General features: G+C 57.2%; 1 protein-coding gene across 2 annotated transcripts; it reads right to left on the reverse strand.

Moving 5' to 3' along the window:
- Positions 1-16,641: 16,641 nt before the first annotated feature.
- KLF2 (Kruppel like factor 2) lies at positions 16,642-19,025 on the reverse strand. 2 transcript variants are annotated; one of them, XM_037818500.1, is made up of 3 exons: positions 18,875-19,025; positions 17,917-18,766; positions 16,642-17,290 (listed from the first exon to the last, which is right to left on the reverse strand). In XM_037818500.1, the coding sequence occupies exons 1-3, from the start codon at positions 18,947-18,949 to the stop codon at positions 17,115-17,117; spliced, it is 1,101 nt and encodes a 366-aa protein (XP_037674428.1). In that variant the 5' UTR covers positions 18,950-19,025; the 3' UTR covers positions 16,642-17,114. The 2 variants fall into 2 exon arrangements, with proteins under 2 accessions (XP_037674428.1, XP_037674427.1); XM_037818499.1 differs by having other exon boundaries at positions 17,917-19,016.
- Between the last annotated feature and the right edge of the window lie 55 nt (positions 19,026-19,080).

Consider the following 19,080-nt stretch of genomic DNA (forward strand, 5'->3'; position numbering starts at 1 on the left):
CAAAGCCTGGGCATCTTGTATTGTGTGTTTAACCACCACTCGGGCGTGTGTTGTGGAAGGCAGGGTTGTGGAAAATGCATCGCGCGTTCCTGGTTAAATTTGTTTTTAAATATGTTTTCAAGTAGGCACCAGGGCTGCAGAGAAAGCCAGGCTTGGAGATTTGGGGGGGTTCCCTGCCCCCAGGATGCTGAGCGCTCACTGCAGCTGGGAGGCTGTTGTAACCCCCCAGTGTGAGGCCGAAGGCCACTTGGCTGGACTGGACTTGGGGGTCAGGGAGTGTTTTCCCTTCGGACGCGGTCCGGCTCCCCTAGAACACTCGAAGTTTGGACATGGCCATCGGGAGAATCCCAGATGCCCCTGCCCTGCTCCTTGCCGCCCCCAGGATGTCAGACGTCCCAGTTCCGCTTTTCCCAGACAAAAGCCCACGGAAACTTTGGAAGTATTTCAGACCCGGGCCCACTTCCGAAACCCACCAGCATCGGAACAACCCGAGCCCATCCTCAGACCCGCCATCGTCCACCAAACGCAGCCCAGAACCCCTGACCCCGAAACCATGCAGGTCAGGTGGCCCAGAACATTCCGCCTCGGAGCTGGCACTCGCTGGCTCAGCACCTCTTCCCAGGTTACTTTGCAGAGCAGCCTGGAAACCGCCTTCTCCGCCTTGCTCTCGTGGTCTCCGCTCTTTTTCCGCTCCCAGAGCCTGAGATCCCTGCGGCTGCCGTGACGGAGCCCCCCTAAACCGGGCAGCTGCAACAACACAAGTGGATTCTCTCTCAGTTCCGGGGGCCGGCAGCCTGGGGTCGAGCTGCTCATGGGCCAGTCCGTGGCCTAGCATGTCCCTGCCTCCGTCATCACATGCTGTTGTCTGTCTGTCTGCAAATCTCCTCTTCTGAGGATGCCCGTCGTGTTGGGTAAGGCCCCCCTATCTTGTTGTAACTGATCACCTCTTCAAGGACCCTCTTTCCAAGTAGGGCCCCGCCAGGGGGCCGGGCTTAGTTCTTGCACGTGTCTTTTTGGGGGAACATAGTTCACCCCATAACACCCGGTGAGGACATGGCTACTTAAGCTCACCCTCGCTCTGTATCCCAGCTGCCTTGTTCCGAGCGCGTTATCCCAGCCGCGTCATTGACTTGTTTGTTCTTGCTTTTCAATAAGCGTTGGTTTTCTTTTTTCATTGTGGAATATAACATATATATATACATAGAAGTGATAATTTTCCAAGTGCAATTTAACAAGTAGCTGTAGAGCAAATTACAAGGGATGCTATGGGTTACAATTCCACCGTTTCAGTTCTTTTCTTCTAGCTATTCTAATACCCCAGCAGCTAAGAAAAAGAAAATTATATAGAGATTCAGTATTCATAATCCTTTGTTAAATTCCATCTTGTCTGTTGCTACCCCTTCCTCTAGTTTAATCACTTTCCTGATCTTCAGGGATGTCTGGGCAGTGACCACCCTAACCCGTTCATGTAGAAAACGGGTGTCAACCTTATGGGCAAAGGGGACACATCTGGTTGATGTTCTTGAAGAGGCTGTTGCCTCTGGGTTTGGGGACTTAGCTGGCATAGGAGTTCTCTGGAGGATTTAAGTTTCTGAAGAATAAACTTAGTGAAACTTTTATAGAGTCTCAGATAGGGATCCAGGTATTCTTTAGGGTTTTCTTTAAAACAAACAAACAGTTGTTTTAGATTTATAGGAAAATCTCAAAAATAGTGCAGCGTGCTCACCCACCTACCTTATATAACGCGTGTCCCCATCTGTGAACTGGTATCGACACGCTGTTGTACCTCAAGTCCACACTTTGTCCAGATTTCCTCACTTTCCCCAGTGCCCTTTTTGCCCCAGGATCCCACATGACGTTCAGTCACCCCGTCTCCTGAGGCCCCCTCGTTCTCGATGCCCTTGGTTGTGTTGAGGAGTGCTGGCTGGTTGGGGATTTGCTGGACGTCCCTCAGTTGGGGTTCGGGGATTGTCTAATGTTTTCTCAAGATTGCACGGGGGTGACGGGTTTGGGGGAGGAAAGCCGCCGAGGTACACGGCCCCCCCATCACGCCACGTCCACGAACGTGCCGTCCACCTGACCGGTGGCGCCCAGAGTTTATTTTCATTATTTTCAATGTTGTAATTTTTATTGAGGCGACACGCACACAACATAAAGTTTCCCATTTTAACCGCTTTTAAGTACGCAATTCCGTGGAGCCAGCTCTGAAGCCTGTTTCCTTGCTCCCCGGCTCCACACACACACATCTGCTGTGTAAATAACCCACGTCCAACCCGCTAACCCATCTGCACACCCACTGGCTTTCTGCCTTCTACATGGCAGAGAACGTGCACGCCTTTTCCTGAAAAACACAATATCCTATTTTTAAACATCTGTCGTGAAAATTTCCAAACATAACAGGAGTGGGAAGAGAACAGGGTGCTCCCACTTACCCCCTCCCCGGCTCCCACACTTTCCCGAATTCTGCTGCACTCCCCTTTCTTTTCCCCTTTGCAAGTTAGTCACATGCCACCTCACCCTTATGCAGCGAAGTGCACGTCGCTGAAAAGCAGCATCTTCTCACGCCTAACAAAACTAATCCGATTCCCTGCTTCCAGCAGCTAGATAGTGCAGAGAACTCACTGCTCTTTTTATTTTGGGGGGTTTTTATCGCGTTGACATACAACATAACGTTTCCCATTTTAACCGCTTTCAAGGGTACGATAACCCCACTGCTTTTGACTCGGCTACATCGCTTGTGTTCTGGCTTCCTCCTGGTTGGGAAGTTTTTGCCCCCTTTGGGGGGGTGACACCCCGTGGGTTCCACCAGAGCAGCTCCATTGACAGCCCCTCGCCGGTGCAACTCCAAACTGCCAGTCCAAGAAGTGTTTTGGAAAAGAATGACAGACTGCAGCTTCCTGAGTGAGTGACATTGCGTCTTCCAAGGCCGTTTTCTTTAAACGGACACTCCAGTCCTGGCACTGTTGTGGAAAGCTAATTTTAAAACCTCACAGGAAGCACCAGGGAAACGAAGAACCTGCCTCTTTAAAATAATGGAATAAATATTTCTGCCCTTATCAGATCTGGTTCCTTTGAAACGTGGTGCCTGCCCGCCACACACCCCGGTACAGCTTACGGGGATCCGTGCAGATTGTGTCACGAGCTGTTGTTGGAAAAACATAAAGGGCAGTTGGAAATGGAAACGTGATCGTTATCGCAAGTTTGTTCCATAGAAATTACGTGGTGTGGGCTTGCACAAAGCAATGTTTACCTCTAGTGGGGTTTTAAAAACTGCGCTTTGGTTTGCTTTCTGCCCAACGTGCCATGGACTCGGCTTCACAACCTCGGCCGTGCCCTAACCTTGGCTTCGGTTTCCTCATTTGGCAGAGAAGACTGGATCGGCCCATCGGCAATGTCCCTCCAGCTCTAAAAACCCTCACAATTACCGTTCAAGCATCTAAAAAGACACACATTTTAGGATTTCAGGTAACATGAAAGAAAAATGTGGAATAGATACCATCCTGTTAGCCTCATCATTATTCACAATATTCCCCCAATCTTATAACCCTTTGATAGCGCAGGGAGAAACGCTAGTTTAATAAATGAACAACTCCCTGGTCCCCCCATAGTTTTCCTACATTGCAGCCCTAGCTGGGAGAGAGACACCCCTTTTTTATGCCCAGAAGAATAAGGACTTGTGTGGTTGTCTGAGACGAGTCGTGCTTCTTTCCACTCCACGAGCCAAAAAAAGACCCAAGACTAGATGCAGTGGTTGTTCAACTGTAAACACGGTTTCTAAAGGGAGTGAGGATCCTGACTGTAAGGACGGACCAGCCCGGTAAACTGCGACCCGATTCCCTTCCTGTCCTCGGTCCCGGCTTCCCTCCCCCAAGGCGGATCAGGGAGGACGGTGCCGTTCCGAGGAGGACGTGAGCCTGGCTCTGGGGCCAGACAGACCTGGGTGAAACCCCTGCCACCCCCTGGGGTGGTCACAGCATCCCTCAGAGGCCCGTTGTCCCTCACCTGTAACGTGGAGGTGATGGCCTCCACCAAAGCTGCACGGCGGAGTCCCCGGAACATTCTAGATGCTCACCTTAGACAGTTGTACATTCATGTCCCCCAACATCTCAGAAACGGACCCTGCTTGGAAAGACGATCTTTGCAGATACAATTACTCAAGCCAAGGTCTCGGAGTCGGGCAAGACCTAAACCCAGTGCTGGTGGCCTCACAAGGCGGCCACGGGGGTAGGGACGGAGACACGGGACGCCGAGGGTGGCCGGCCACTGCCAGAGTCATGGAACAGATCCCCCCCGAGCTCCCGGAAGGAGCCAACCCAGAACCGTGAGAGCCCATTTCTGTTGTTTGAAGCCACCCAGATTGTAGTCAAGTCGTTACGGTGGCTCTAGGAAGTTAACGCAGCCGCCAGGCGGGAAGACGCCAGATTGTCCCCAGCCGAGACCCGGCTTTTGACCCGGAGGTTTGTCCAGGACACTTTCCACCTGAGAGGGGCAGAGGCCCTCCCTCGTGGTGGCCCGGCTGGTCCAGGTCGTGAGCTCCCTGCAGCTTTGACAGCGGATTATTTTTCTAGTTGGCAATGAGACGATGGAAGTGGCTCAGCATTTCTACGCAGAAAGTGCCGGCATTTAAACCTGAGGAGCTGGGGTGTGGGTTCACACTGAACAGTCCTGAAGAGTGTTCAGGGCCCCCCAGAATTCCCGAGGCCCGCTTCTCTCGTCCCATCTCCTGGCCATGGCCCCCCGACTCCCCTGGCTAAGCCCACCCTGCCTGGGAATCCCCCGAGGGGCCAACTGGCCAGTGTGGGGAGAAAACCCCTCCTCTCCCGTCTCCTGGCCCACTCCCCTGAGTTGGGTGAGACCCCAGCTGCAGCCTCGTGCCCCCCGTGACGGGGTCACGGAAGATGGTTCTTTGGGTGGAGTGGGTGTTGGGAACCTGATTTTCAGTTGCAGGGTGCTGGGGGCGTCCTTCTGGCACATGAAACACATCCCACCCAACAAAGGCAACCCCTCTGTCCCCAAGGCCCGTGTCCCAGCCAGAATGCACCTGGGAGGAGACCATGCAAGGGAGTTTTCATTTTTATCTTCAGGCATCTAGAAAAGTGTTCCCCTCTCATCTCACCGCCAACCCCAACTCTCACAAATGCCGAAACTGGCACCCTTCACGCCCTTTTCATCGGCGGCGGCTTGTTAACAATGCACCCCAATTCCTGGGGTGTCACCGTGAGTACTCCCAGAAGTAAAGTTTCTCTTTGGAAACACAGTTGTCCAAATATCCGTTCTCCATGGCGCCAGCTCCCCTCCCCAGGAATCAGACCGTGGGTCCCTCGCACACTGCCCTTTGGGGGTGCAGGGACCCCAGAGAGACAGGGGACATTGGCGGGGCATCTGTGAGGATCTGAGGCTGGCAACGAGCTCTCGAAGCGCTGGCTGGGAGCCGAGGAAGCTGTCCTTGCCTGGCCTTCAGGGAGGGCCCGTGGCCGCCGTGGAACTAGATCTGCAAAATTCTCCACCGTGTCCAGTCCAACGACAGCAAAACCCGTTCCTGTAAGCGAGAGTCTGGATCTCTTTGCCCGACACTCAATCCCCGCAGCCTAGAGGCTCGTTCCTGCCATTTATTACTTCAAACGTTCTCCTAGGAGACTTCGGAAAAACCTAGACAGTAGACTCAGTTGTATCTCTTCAGGAACCAGGCAACAGGACACGCCACCAGCCGCCAGATTGAATCCAGCAAACTTTCACCAACCGTTCTAGTTCGGGGGTCCACAAACTTCTGCAGAAAGGGCCAACTTGTAAATATTTTCAGCTTCCTGCAGACCAGACGGCTTCTGTCCCAGTATCCAGCTCTGCCTTTCTCTCGTGAAATCAGCCACAGGCGGTAAGCAAATAAGTGGGCATGGCCATGTGCCAATAAAGCTTTATTTACAAAATCAAGCGGGGGGCCTGGATTTGACCAGCAGGTGGGTTTGCCACGACCTGGTCTCAGGCCCCAAACTGGGTGCTGGGAAGACAGTGGGAGCACATTTTCCCTGCCCTCCGGAACCTTGTTTTCCATTAGAGTCGAACCGTGTCTGATTTTTTATCATATGATTTCTCTCTTCCTCTGGGGTGTGGGTGCCATTACTTGGAAGAGTGAAAGTTAAACGCTACATTGTTCCAAACACCATTAAACCAGAGGTTCCCTCCTTATTTCCCCATAAGTTTTAGGGTCAATATGTTTAAAAGGAAATTAAGTGAAATATAAATGGCTCCTGCTGTGAATTTAACAATAATGACAAGCTCGTTCCGTATTTTTGATCCCCTCCATCCCATACGTAAAGGAGTTCAAATCTTGACTTGTGTCTGACAAATTCCTAGTCTGAAATTTTTTTTTTTTAATGCATAAAATGGGAAATCCTTTGCTTCCCTGGAAATGAGCTGTACTCGTGCATCCAAACAGACACATTCTAGAGCTCCAGGTAGTATAAACTGATGGAATTGCAAAGAGCGATCCGAACGGGGTTTCCTTCTGGGATGACAAAAATGTTCTGGAATTAGAATAAAGCTGACGGTTGCACGTTGCGAATGTTCTGGCTGCCCTGAACTGTTCGCTTAAAAACGGTTAATTTTATGTAATGTGAATTTCATCTCGATTTAAAAAATAAACGCAATTTGAGCTTTCACCCTTTCTGTGTGTCTGTCACTAATATCACAAGAGAATGTTCCTGAAGGGGTAGAAAATGCAAGTTTGCTGTTTGGGGTCTGAGAGGCTGCTGACCAAGGCCGTGTCCCCCTAAAAAGGCACCAATGAGCCAACGCACTTTTGCACTTGAGAGATACCCGGATAACAGTCAGTTCTCAAGTCCATCGACTATTTCCTCGTGCATCTGGACGTTACCTGGGATTCTCGGAATCTCCCATTGCCAGAAACGTTGGGATTCTCCCAAACCACCAAGCCCCCCACCTCTCGACACTGGGACACCCCTGGAATTAAGCAAAATGCTTGGGCTTTCCCTTTGAACCTTTCTGTCATTCTCTCACGCCCTCTTTTTCTAAAGATACAATAAACTGTAGTTCTAGAGCAGTTTTAGGTTTATGGAAAAATTGCACAAAAAGTACAGCGTCTCCTATGTATACCCCCCATTTCTCTGTATTAGTAACATCTTGCATCATGTAACACATTTATTGTAACAGAGGAGCCGATATCGACACCCTGTCAGTGAGCAGGGTCCACAGTTTACATCCGGGTCCCCTCTCTGCTCCTACCGCCCTACGGACTTTGACGAATGTCCTGGAACAGAAAACTGTCACTGCCCTAAAACCTGCCTGTGCTCCACTGACTCCTCCCTCTCTCCTCCCTGAACCCCTGGCGACCTCCGACCTTCCCACTATCCCTGTTGTTTTGCCTTTTCCAGAAGGTCACGGAGCTGGGATCAGACGGGGCGTGTCCTTCTCGGGGTGGCTTCTGTCACTTGCAACGTGCACTTGCGCTTGTCTGTGCCTTCTCGAGGCTCTCCTGAGAGCCCATTGCTTTTTACCCCCGAATGATATTTCCTTGTCTGGACGGGCCCCCGTTTACCCATCCCTCACTGAGGGCCACCTCGCTCGCTTCCACTTTGGGGGCCATTGTGAATAGCGCTGCTGTCGGCATGTGGATGTGGGTTTTCGGGGGGACCTCAGTTTGCACCTCCTTGGGGTAAATACCCAGGAGCAGGGTGGCTGGTCGGGTGGTTTAAGTCTGTGCTTCGCTTTGGTGGAAACTTCTGGGCCGTCTTCCAAAATGGCTGTACACATTGCATCCCTCTCAGCCCCCTTCACTGAACAGCACTCCCACGGCCATACACTTTGAGGGTCCCAGCTCTCGGCGAGGCCTTGACCTTGTTTTACAGAGGAGGAAACGGGGGCCCCCGAATTGCAGTTCCATGCCCGAGCTTGACAAAATCAGGGGTGAAGTCAGAAGCTCGGCCCGGACCCGCCCGTGGCCCCCAGCCCGTGGGGTCCCCGTCCTCACTGCCTGCCCGGGGACCCCACGGCTGCAGCGAGCGACGGCTGGTGGGAACGAGCCTCACTGGTGGGACCGTCTCAGCTCCTGAGATGAGAAACTCTCACCCTTGACAAACCTCCCGATGAGTCAAAACGAGCCGACGAGCCCCTGGCAGGTTGACCCGAGTCACCACGGGCCCGGGAGGAAATGAGACATCAGGATGTGTTCGAGGTTTGGGGTTCAACGGAAACACACCGGGAGCCTGGAGCAGTGTGCCCCGGGGCCCGGGACGGAACGCGGAGTGGAGGGACGGGGCCCGCGTCCCCGCTTGTCCCCTCTGCGGGCCATCATGGAAGCCCGGGGCCACGGACGAGGGGTGTGACCCTGAGTGTGTCCCCTGGTCTTGGGATTGTCCCCCAAAAGCCCAGCTGGGGTCAAGGTTGAACGCAGTGGTGGTGCAGGCGGCGGGCACTGCAGGGGGTGCCAGGAAGGCGGGACGGCGGCTTCTAGCACAGCGTCGGGCACTGGGTGAGGACGAGACTTGTCTCCTGAGTGGGGTGACACTGAGAGCTGCTGCTGCAGGAGCTGCAGATGGGGCACGGTGGGCCCTGGGGGACCCCCAGCGGGGCTCTACACCAGGTGACCAGGGCTGAGAGCCCAGTCCCGTCTACACCGGGCAACTAGGGCCTGGAGCCCAACTCTGTGTATACTGGGGTGACCAGGGCCCGGAGCCCAACCCAGTCTACACCAGGGTGACCAGGGTCCGGAGCCCAACCCAGTCTACACCAGGGCGACCAGGGCCCCAGAGCCCAATTCTGTCTACACCCAGGCGACCCAGGGCCCAGAGCCCAACTCTGTCTACATCCAGGTGACCAGGGCCCAGAGCCCAAACCTGTCTACACCAGGACGACCAGGGCCCCAGAGCCCAAATCTGTCTACACCCGGGCAACCTGGGGCCCAGAGCCCAACCCTGTGTATACTGGGGTGACCAGGGCCCGGAGCCCAACCCAGTCTACACCAGGGTGACCAGGGCCCCAGAGCCCAACTCTGTCTACACCCGGGCAACCTGGGGCCCAGAGCCCAACCCTGTGTATAGTGGGGTGACCAGGGCCCGGAGCCCAATCCAGTCTACACCAGGGCAACCAGGGCCCCAGAGCCCAACTCTGTCTACACCCCGGCAACCAGGGCCCAGAGCCCAACCCTGTCTACATAAGGGAAAACAGGGCCAAGAGCCCAACCCCAGAGCCACCAGGAACTAGAATCCAACCCCGTCTACACCAGGGAGACCAGAGCCCAGAGTCCAACCATGTCTACAACTGGCAACAAGGGCCCAGAGTCTAATACTGTCTACACCGGATGACCAGGATCCAGAGTCCAACCCTGTCAACACCGGGGCGAACAGGGCCCAGTGTCCAACCCCATCTACACTAGGGCAGCCAGGATCAGAGCCCAACCCCATCTACACCCGGGCGACCTGGGGTTAGTCCAGTCCTGTCTACACTGCACATCCCACAGTCCACCCAGCACTGCCTTGGTGCCTCTTCAGGTCAGGAGTTTGGTGTTTCTACGAAGCCCTGGAATTTGTCTTCAGTTCTGTACAGATTTGGGGTAGCAGGGCCACCAGGCTGACCCCCAGTGACCCCCAACTCCCCCTGACCCCCCACCCCAACCCTCCCACAGCTGCCTCACTGACGGCTTCTCCAGCTTGGGGTGGAGTGAAGCCTCTGGGGGGATGGTCAGGGCAGGCTTCCCGGAGGAGGTGACCCTTGTGCTAAGCCTTGCAGGGGGGATGAGGGCTTGCCCAGTGGATAAATGGGAAGGGCTTTGAGGCATAAAGAAGAGCCTGCGCAAAGATGTCGGGTGGGGGAATGGCACGGGGGTGGGCACCTGGAGAAGAGGCTGGGAGATGGGGGTGGTTGGGTGCAGGGCCGGAGTTGAAGTAGAAAGGAGGGAGACAGCAGACCATCAACTCTGGGAAGGCACGTGGAGTTTCCGGCATGTTCTAAACAAGCAGGAGGAACGTGGCGAGGGCTTGACCACAGCCACTGACCTGTTGGAGGTTCCTCAAAGCAGATCTTGTGGGAGCTGCTCTCTGGGGCCCGGCAGCTGGCCGGGGGGTCCCCTCCACGAGGTCCGGGTGCAGCCTCAGGAACTCCCCAGAGGGCACCCGGGAAGCCATCATGGACACCCAGATTTGCAGACAGAGACCTGGTGCCCCAAGTTGCCCCTGCACAAAGCTGCATCTGCCCCTGCTCAGGAGCCCTGGCCCCCTCGATGCGTCTGTCTCTGCCAGGATTTGCTGATGAAGCCACCAAGCATCTTCTCCCTGGGTTAAAAAACAAAATGAAATTCAAAAAGAGGGAGGGAGAGAAAAGAGCTTGTTGATAGAATGTTCCGTTCATGTTGTTCTAGGTTGGAAGGTAGCTGAGCTGTGTCGGCCCGTGTCTGGTGGTGTGACCAGTTCCGGGGGATTTGTGTTTGTGGCCTGGGGCCTGCCAGCCACTGGATTGGGGCCCTGTTTCTCTCCCCGATTTGCTGTGGCCCTGGTCCCATGCCTGCCCTCTCTGGGCCTTGCTCTCCACTGCCCAGTGAATAGGCCTCACCCAGCACGGGGCTGCCCATCCGAGGGTCTCCGAGCCTGGCCTGCAGGCCTCAGTGTCCCCCATCTAGGAGGCTGACTGGGGGGGCCGGGCAGGCCTGGGGGTGCCCGCCATGAGCTGGGAGCAGCCTGCAGGCTGAGCCCCAGAGCGGGGCGTGCCGGGCGTGAGCGGCACCTCGACCGCAGGCCTGTCCGGCCTCCAACACGTCGCTCGGTGTCTGCACAGCCTACAGCTGCTGCGAAACCCCGATTTCCGGACAGACCCCGGATGCCAGGCTACTGTTGCCCATTTCACAAAGGAGGAAACCGAGGCTCAGAATGTGGCCTCCAGAGCCTCTGAGGCTGCGAGGTGGAGCTGGGCCTCGAGCACCCTGGGACATCTGCAGGGCCTCAGGCTAAGTTGGGGGGCGGGGGCGGGGGGGCCCTGGGTGAGCACCCCAGAAAGCAGAGTACTGGGCAGTGTGCCAGCAGCAGATGAAGCTGAAGAAAGATCAGACAAGAGTTGGCTGGAGAAGTTGCTCGGGCCTCAGCCCCGCTTCTCAGGGGGTCTCTGACTCAATTTCCCCGAGAGTGGTGGGCATGGCTTCCTCAGTCTGCCCCAGCCTGGGCCTGGCCTCTGCCCCCAGGGAGTTCCCAGACAGACCCGCCTAAGGGAACCCCCAGGAATCTGCAGTGGAAAATGTTGAGAAAACCAAGAGGAGGACAGAGAAGCCTGGGACAGCCTTACCCTCCGGGAGCTGCTGTCCCAAATCTCTGCACACTGAGCGGCTTGAAACCGCGACACCCTGTTCTCGCCCAGTTTTGGAGGCCAGGTGTCTGACACCGGGGTTTTGGGGGGCCATGCTCTCCCCAGAGGCTCTAGGAGCCAGAGGAGCCACCCTGGCCCCTTGCAGCTTCTGTTGGCTGCCAGCAGCCCTTGGCTTGTGGCCACATCACCTATATCTCTGCATCTGTCTTCTCGTGGCCGTCTCCTCTCTGTCTGTCTGTCTGTCAGTCACTCTGTGTCCCAATCTCCCTCTAAGACACCAGTCCTGTCAGATCAGGGTCCCGCCCATCTACACTCATCACATCTCCAGAAAAACCTTCTTTCCAAACAAGGCCACGTGCCTGGGCCCCGGGGGTGAGTACTTGATCGTGTCTTTTTGGGGTTTGCAACTCAAGCCACAACGGAAGTGCCTGAGGGTTGAGGCCAAAAGCCCCTGCTGTGCTGCGCGGGTCCTTCCCTCCATCCGGAGCTCCCCCCGCCACCCTGCCCCTCTCCCCAGGGTCCCCTTGGCACAGCCTTGGCCCCCTGGCACTCAGTAAAGACTTGGGGGTAGGGGACAGGTTTTGAGCAATTGGAGCAGACACAAGGGTATCTGGTTGTCGTGGCCTGTGGACGATCAGGAACCGTTGGTGGGAGTGACAGGACCCCACGTTGAAGGCAGGGTACTTGGGGGTCCTGGGAGGCTGGGAGAACAAGCTCAGTGACGTCTGAGCAGGGACCTGCAGGACGAGAGAGAGCAGCTGTGAGCACAGCATGTGCGAAGGCCCTGAGGCCTGCGTGCTGGGCAGGAAGGAGGTCAGAACAGCTCAATGAGCAAGGGATGGTGGGAGGAGACGAGGGTGGGAGGAGGCTGGGACCACACCCCACAGGGCTCTGTGGGCCACAATGAAGCGTTTGAGTTTATTCTAGAACACTGGGGAGCTGAAAGACAACATCACTGGACTTTACTGGGGAGATAAAAGCACCCTTGATTTGAGATCCTTGTAGAGGAGTCACTGAGTCTGATGTCTTTGTTGTTTTCAGATGGGGAAACTGAGGCCCAGGGATGCCCTGTCACTGCCTGTTGTCCGGGAAGCCTGGTGTGGCCATGGGGAAAAAACTGAACCTTTCTGGCCAAGCCGGGTTCAAATCTCAGCTCCAGCTCTTACCCCCTTTGTGGCTCAGGAAAGCGGCTGCCCGTCTCCAAGTCTCCGTTCTCCCAGCTGTGACACGGGCCCGGCAGCAGGACCTTCTCCTCAGCACCCTGAAAACACTCAGCTTGGAGCTGCACCTAGAAATCTCACACTGACTCCAAAGCCAGCCCCTGCCTCTAGCCTGCAGAGCCCCCCAGCCCCCCCGGCTGCTGCTTCCAGCCTCTTATTATTCAGGACCCCCGTTCTCCAGCCCCGTGGCCCCAGCATCTGTCTTCCCTGACTGTGTCCCTCTCTCTGAGATGTTTTAGGAAAATGGGCTTCCCAGGATGTTCAGCTGGAAATGCCAGGGAGGAAACCCAGCAGGGGCTTCCCGGGCCCCCCACGAAGCCCCCTGCCCCCGGGCTTGGGGGGGAGCAGGGTGGGCTGCATGCACTTCTGGGCTGAGGCGTCTGTAGCTGTGGGAGGGAGGTGGCATCCGAGCCAGGCTGACTGTGGTTCTGGCCCAGCCCTGAGCCCTCCCCGGCCGAGTCCTTCCCTCTCTGAGCCCCACTTTCTGCCTCAGTAAAATGGGGGTGGTTATCCGCCCATCTTTGGCGGGGATTGAAAGGGGGAAAGGATTGCAGGGGGCAGATGAAAGAACCTTCCCCAGCATCTGAGCTCGATTTTCAGATGGTTAGTGCAACGATCTGACAAGTGCTGGGAGAGCATGGATGGATGATGGATGGATGACGGATGAGGGATAGATAATGGATGGATGATGGATGGACGGATGGATGAATGATGGATGGTTGGATGAAGGGTGGATGGACAGATGGATGATGGATGGATAATGAATGGATGATGGATAGATAGATGGATGATGGATGGATGACAGATGAGGGATGGATAATGGATGGATGGATGGATGGATGGACGGATGGATGATGGATGGATGGATGATGGATGAATGATGGATGAGGGATGGATAATGGATGGATGATGGATGGATGGATGATGGATGGATGGTGGATGGACGGGATGGATGGACGGATGGATGGTGATGGATGAGGGATGGATGATGGATGATGGATGGATGATGGATGGACGGAAGGATGATGGATGAATGGATGGTGATGGATGATGGATGGATGGACAGATGGATGATGGATGGATGATGGATGGATGATGGATGATGGATGGATGGTGATGGATGAGGGATGGATGGATGGTGATGGATGAGGGATGGATGATGGATGGATGATGGATGAGGGATGGATGATGGATGGATGGACGGATGGATGATGGATGATGGATGGATGATAGATGCATGATGGATGGATGGAGAGAGTGGGAGGTAGACATAGAGATAGATAGATAGATAGAGGTCGATAGATAGATAGATAGACAAGCAGATAGTCATATTTCATGAGCTGTGGTTAGCACAGGCTTTAGTCACTCCACAACCATGTGTTGACACTGACTCTGGGCCAAGGCTGAGTCACTTCTGCTTCCCCAGGGCTCAGCATGGGGCTGGGGTGGCAGGAGTAGCTGCTGAATGAATGAAGGGGGCAGGGGCGCGGGAGAGGGATGAAGAGAGAGACAGGGAGTGACAGAGACAGAGAGAGGGAAAGAAAAGGAGAGAGAGAATGAGAGAGGGAGAGAGTCAGAGAGCGGGACAGAATGACAGACAGAAACAGAGAAAAACAGCACACGCCTTAAATCCACTCTGGGTCATCGTTATGGAGACCCCCTGGCTGGCCGTGTCATGCTGGCCACTTAGCTTCGCTCTGTCATTTCACCCTCTCAGAAAATGGCCAACTTCCCCTTTCCAGATGGGGAAACTGAGGCCCATACAGGCAAAGCTGCACCGCAGCTCCCTGGGAGAGCAGTTGGGCAAGGTCGAAAGCCGCCCCCCAAAACCTCCACCACCCCCGCCCAGGGGACAGTCGGAAAAATGGTGAAAGCTACGCTGTGCTTTTCTGACTGTGGCACTAAACAGAAACCACCTGAGCACCTGACAGTACAGCTTTGCAAGCTGCACAAACAACCCCTGGCACGGCGAAATGGAATATTATGCAGCTGGTAAAAGTGATCGTAAAAACATATGGTGGAAAGGGCTGATAATTTTAACAGGGAAAATAAAAATAGGATGTGCTGTTAATCATAGCCACATGAAAGCAATTTAGCTACTGATCAGAATCACCACCCCCCCCAAAAAAAATAAATAGAAAAGCTTTGCTTGGGATTGGGTTTGGGAATTAAGGGCATTAAAAAACATTTTTTTTTGGCTATTTAGCATTTTCTTTAGTGGGAATCGATGCCAGGGAATTCTTTGTTGGGAAGGAAAAACTGTTCAGTTTATCTGTTTTCTCGCTCAAATCCTGAGAATGTTTTACTCACACTTTTTTTTTCTTTCTGGGCGGCCTTTGCCACCAGAGCTTCCTGGGATGCGGCTCCCTCTTGGCTTAAGAAAGCAGTGCAGGTGTTTTAGGATGGGAGGCCTGACATTTGGGGCTGGAAGATTCTTTACAGAGGGGGTCATCCTGGGCCCTGGAGGGTGTTGAGTGACATCCCCAGCCTCCCCCTGACTCGATGCCAGAAGCAACCCCCCCCCCCACCCCGAGTTTTGGCCACCAAAAATGTCTCCAGAAAATGCCAAACGTCCGCTGCATCTGCATCAGTCAGAGCAAAGAATCAGATCATTTGCTTGACCCTGTTTCTTGCTGCCCCCTCGGCTGCGGGTTTGGAGAATGACGCTTTCTGTGCTCTGAGGTCGGAGACACTCAAGGAAACAGAAACTCGACAGCCTTGGCCTGGGGCCAACTCATCGGGCTCAGGTGCCGCTTTGGCAGGTGTTTTCCACCGAGCAAGAAACCTGGCTTCACCCCAAAGTTTGAACTCGCTCGAAGACTGGAGACCCTTTAAAAACTGATCTACGATCTTCCAGTCTCCCTTTTCCCCCAATGCCACTGAGACCGGGTCAGAGCCAGGAGGCAGGTGAGTCTCCACCGGGTCTGGGCTGGGGAGGCACTGGGCGGAGGGGCTGCTGCTGCTGCATTCTAGAAGTTTCTGCAGAAGCTGCAAAAGAGAGTACAAGGAGGTTCAAAACACACACACACACACACACACACACACACACACACACACGCCCTCCAGAAGCAGCGGAAGTGGGCCCGAGCTATTTACTCAGAAAGATGAATCAGACTATCCCCCGTTTCTGCTTTCTGTGGATTACCAAAGGCTGTCAGCTGTTTCCAGGGCTGCCAGGGAGGGAGGGGGCCACGGCGGGAAGAAGGAAATCCCAGCCCCTGTCGCAACGGGGGCGAGAGTGTTTTAAAACAAACGCTGCCTGATGAGCTATTTTCACTTTCAGGAAATGACTTGGGCAACTCCGAGCCCCAGGAGGGGGAAGGAGGGGGTGGCAGTGGGACCTGCCAGGGGTGGGAGGTGGGGACCCCTCACCTGAGCTAGAAGCTGCGATGGGTGGGGTGCGGGGCTCACCCCCTGCTCAACTGGGGGCTCAGCTGTCTGCTGTGGCCACAGCCCTCCCACCCACACGGGGTGCCTGTGGAAAGTCACCCCATCCCCTCTGGGGGTGGGGGGGGAGTTTGGCGACCCTCAGGCTCAAACCCTCAGTCCACGACTCCGTAGCTATCTCTCTGGGCATCGGTTTCCCTTATCTGGAAAAGGGCACCCTGCCTGGCTCTCAAATGTGTGTGTGCGTGTGCAACGGGGTTCATTTTTGGTGCTGACGGGGAACTCATCCCTTAAAAAAAAAAAAGTCCTATTAAAAGACAAGACAGAGGAAATCACCAGTTTGCCCCTCCCCATAAAAAATGCAAACACACTATAAGTTTGGCTAAAACCTCAGAAGCACACAGAAGGAGGTAAAGGCTTTTTTTCAGCCCCACGAGGCCACATCACTCGGGCCAGGCACTTTTCTGAGCCCTGGGGAAAAGGAGGCAATTTATGGCTCAGGGAACAACCTTAAAATAACCCTCCCTCGGTCCTAAAATGCAGTGTTTAAATTTATAGAAAACCCACAGGCTCCTGGCAGCCAGGGGAGGCAGCTGGCAATCCTCACATCGGAACCAGGGTGGCACCTCCTCCAGGCTGCCCTCCAGGAAGCCGCCCCCGCATCCCGGGTCCCAGCCGCCAGCCCCAGCGCTGTGATTTCTCGAAAGATGCAAAACTTTTTTTTTATTAAAAAAAAAAACTGCAAAAGTCTTTTATTATAAAAACACAACAGGTGACCAAAACGCTCACTTGTCTTCCTATTTACATTATTACAACATCTGTCGAGTCCCTATGTACAATAAGTATAAAAAACGTGGCGCACAGTACGAGGCTGAATTTCTCACACCGCGTCAAGCTTCTCTCCTCTAGTGTAGACCCGGGAGGCGGGGAAGACGACACTTAATTATTGCACCATTTTGAAAACAAAATTCGTCAAGGCAGATCAGCGTCTTCTCCCACTGGGTCTTCCGTCGGGGGTCGGGGCCGAGTCTTCGAGGGGTGGGGATGGCCCGAGCCGGGGGTGAGGGGAGCCCGCGGTGGCCACGCCGCGCCCGACGGGGTCTTCCGGGCCCAATAAATACCAGTCACAGTCCAGGAGGGGGGTGCGCCCGGCGCGTGGGACCCGCCACGGGCGGGCGCGGGTGGGCGGTGGGGACGTCGGGGCTACATGTGCCGCTTCATGTGGAGCGCCAGGTGGTCGGAGCGCGAGAAGGCGCGGTCGCACAGGTGGCACTGGAAGGGCCGGTGGCCCGTGTGCTTGCGGTAGTGCCGCGTAAGCTCGTCGGAGCGCGCGAACTTCCAGCCGCAGCCCTCCCAGTTGCAGTGGTAGGGTTTCTCGCCTGCGGGACGGTGGAGGGGAAACGAGAGCGGGCCTCAATTTCCCTCCCGGTGCACACGGACACTTGTCCCCCCAACCCCACAGTGGCTGCTGGGACGCGCGCCAAACCGCCTTCCCAGCGCCCTGAAGCGTGCGCCCCTCCCCAACGTTCCCAGACACCGCGTCCTCCCGGGGAGAGAGGTTCCTAAGTGCACTCACTCCCCAATATTCTGAGTCTCGCCCCCAACGGGGTCCTCAGTGTGCGCCCCCTCGCCAGCGTTCTGAGCCGCGCCCTCAGGGGGTGCTAAGCGGCTAAGACCCCGCGTCCCCCTAGGGTTCCCAAGCGCGCGCGCCCCCACCCCAGCGTTCCAAGCCACGCCCCCAGGGGTTCCAAGCGCGCCCCCTCCCCAACGTTCCAAGCCACGCCCCCAGCGGTTCCCAAGCGCGCCCCCTCCCCAACGTTCCAAGCCACGCCCCCTCGGGGGTTCGTAAGCAACGCCCCTCCCCAGCGTTCCGAGCCACACCCCAGCGGGGATCCTCATCGCGCGCCCCCTCCCCAGCCTCCCGAGCCACGCCCCGAGCGCGATCCCCAGCGCGCGAGCGCGCGCTCCTCGCGCCCGGCCCCGTCCAAGTGCCCCGGTCCCTCACCTGTGTGCGTGCGCAGGTGCGCTTTGAGGTGCGAGCTCTTGGTGTAGGTCTTGCCGCAGCCCGCGTAGCTGCAAGTGTGCGTGGCGGTGCGCTTGCGGGGCCAGGAGCGGCGGCCGCGCTTGGGCTTGGCCTCCAGCAGCTCCAGCGGGGACGCGGGCGGCGTGAGTAGACCTCGGGCAGCGGCGGGCGGCGCCAGGCCCAGCGCGGCGGCAGCGGCGGCGGCGGCGGCCGCGTCGTCGAAGAGCCCGAAGGCGGCGGGCGCGGGCGGCGGTGCGTAGTGCAGGCCGGGCCCGGGGGGCGCGCCGAAGCCGGGGCCGCCGAAGGGCGCGGGGAACGGGGCGCGGGGCCCGGGCGCGGGCAGGCGCGCGGGGCCGTCAGGGCTGAGCGGCGGCGTGTCGGGCGGCGGCGGCGGCGCGGGGAGCCGGGCCCCGGGGACGCGCAGGCAGGCGGCCGCGGGCCCCGGGGCGCCCTCGCGCTTGAGGGCGCGCGGGCCACGGGCCAGGCCGGGCGCGCAGCCGTAGGCGCCGCCGCCGCCGTCGGGCTCGGGGGGCTCGGCTTTGACCAGGCAGCCGGGCGGCGCGAGCAGGAAGCGGCCGTGCAGCGCGGGCCCCGAGGGCGCGTCCAGCTCCGGCCGCAGCAGCTCCGACACCAGGCCGCCCGCGGGGGCGCCGTAGGGCGGCGGCGCGCCGGGCTCGGGGTAGTAGAAAGCGGGTGGCGGCGGCGGCGGCGGCGGCGGCTCCGGGGCGGCCTCGGCTCCCAGGCCGTCCAGCCCCATGGACAGGATGAAGTCCAGCACGCTGTTGAGGTCGTCGTCGGCGCCGCCGGGTTCGGGCTCAGCGCGCGGCCAGCGCTGCGGGCGACAGGGCGCGGCGTGAGCGCAGCGGGGCTCGGGGGTCGCCGGCCGCGGGCCCCGCCGCCCGCCTTCTCCCGGCCCCAGCCCGGCGGCCCGCGCGCTCACCTCCTGCAGGCCGCGCTCGCGGCACGAGCTGGCGAAGGTGGCGAAGGAGGGCAGGATGGGCTCGCTCAGCGCCATGGCCCAGGGCGGTCGGGGGGCCGGGGCCAGCTGCTCGGGGCCGCGGGCGGGGACGGCTCTGGGGGCCGCGGCCCGGCCCGCCCCGGCCTTATAGGCGCGGCGCGCACGGGGGGCCGGGCCAAGGCGGCGGC

The sequence above is a fragment of the Choloepus didactylus genome, chromosome 25 (genome assembly GCF_015220235.1).
Source record: "Choloepus didactylus isolate mChoDid1 chromosome 25, mChoDid1.pri, whole genome shotgun sequence".
NCBI lineage: Eukaryota > Metazoa > Chordata > Mammalia > Pilosa > Megalonychidae > Choloepus > Choloepus didactylus.

Coding starts and splice junctions, on each gene's coding strand:
- KLF2 (XM_037818499.1), bottom strand. CDS start 18,949: ATGGCGCTGAGCGAGCCCATCCTGCCCTCCTTCGCCACCTTCGCCAGC. Junction 17,291..17,916: donor GCACCTGCGCACGCACACAG/GTGAGGGACCGG, acceptor ACCGTCCCGCAG/GCGAGAAACCCTACCACTGC.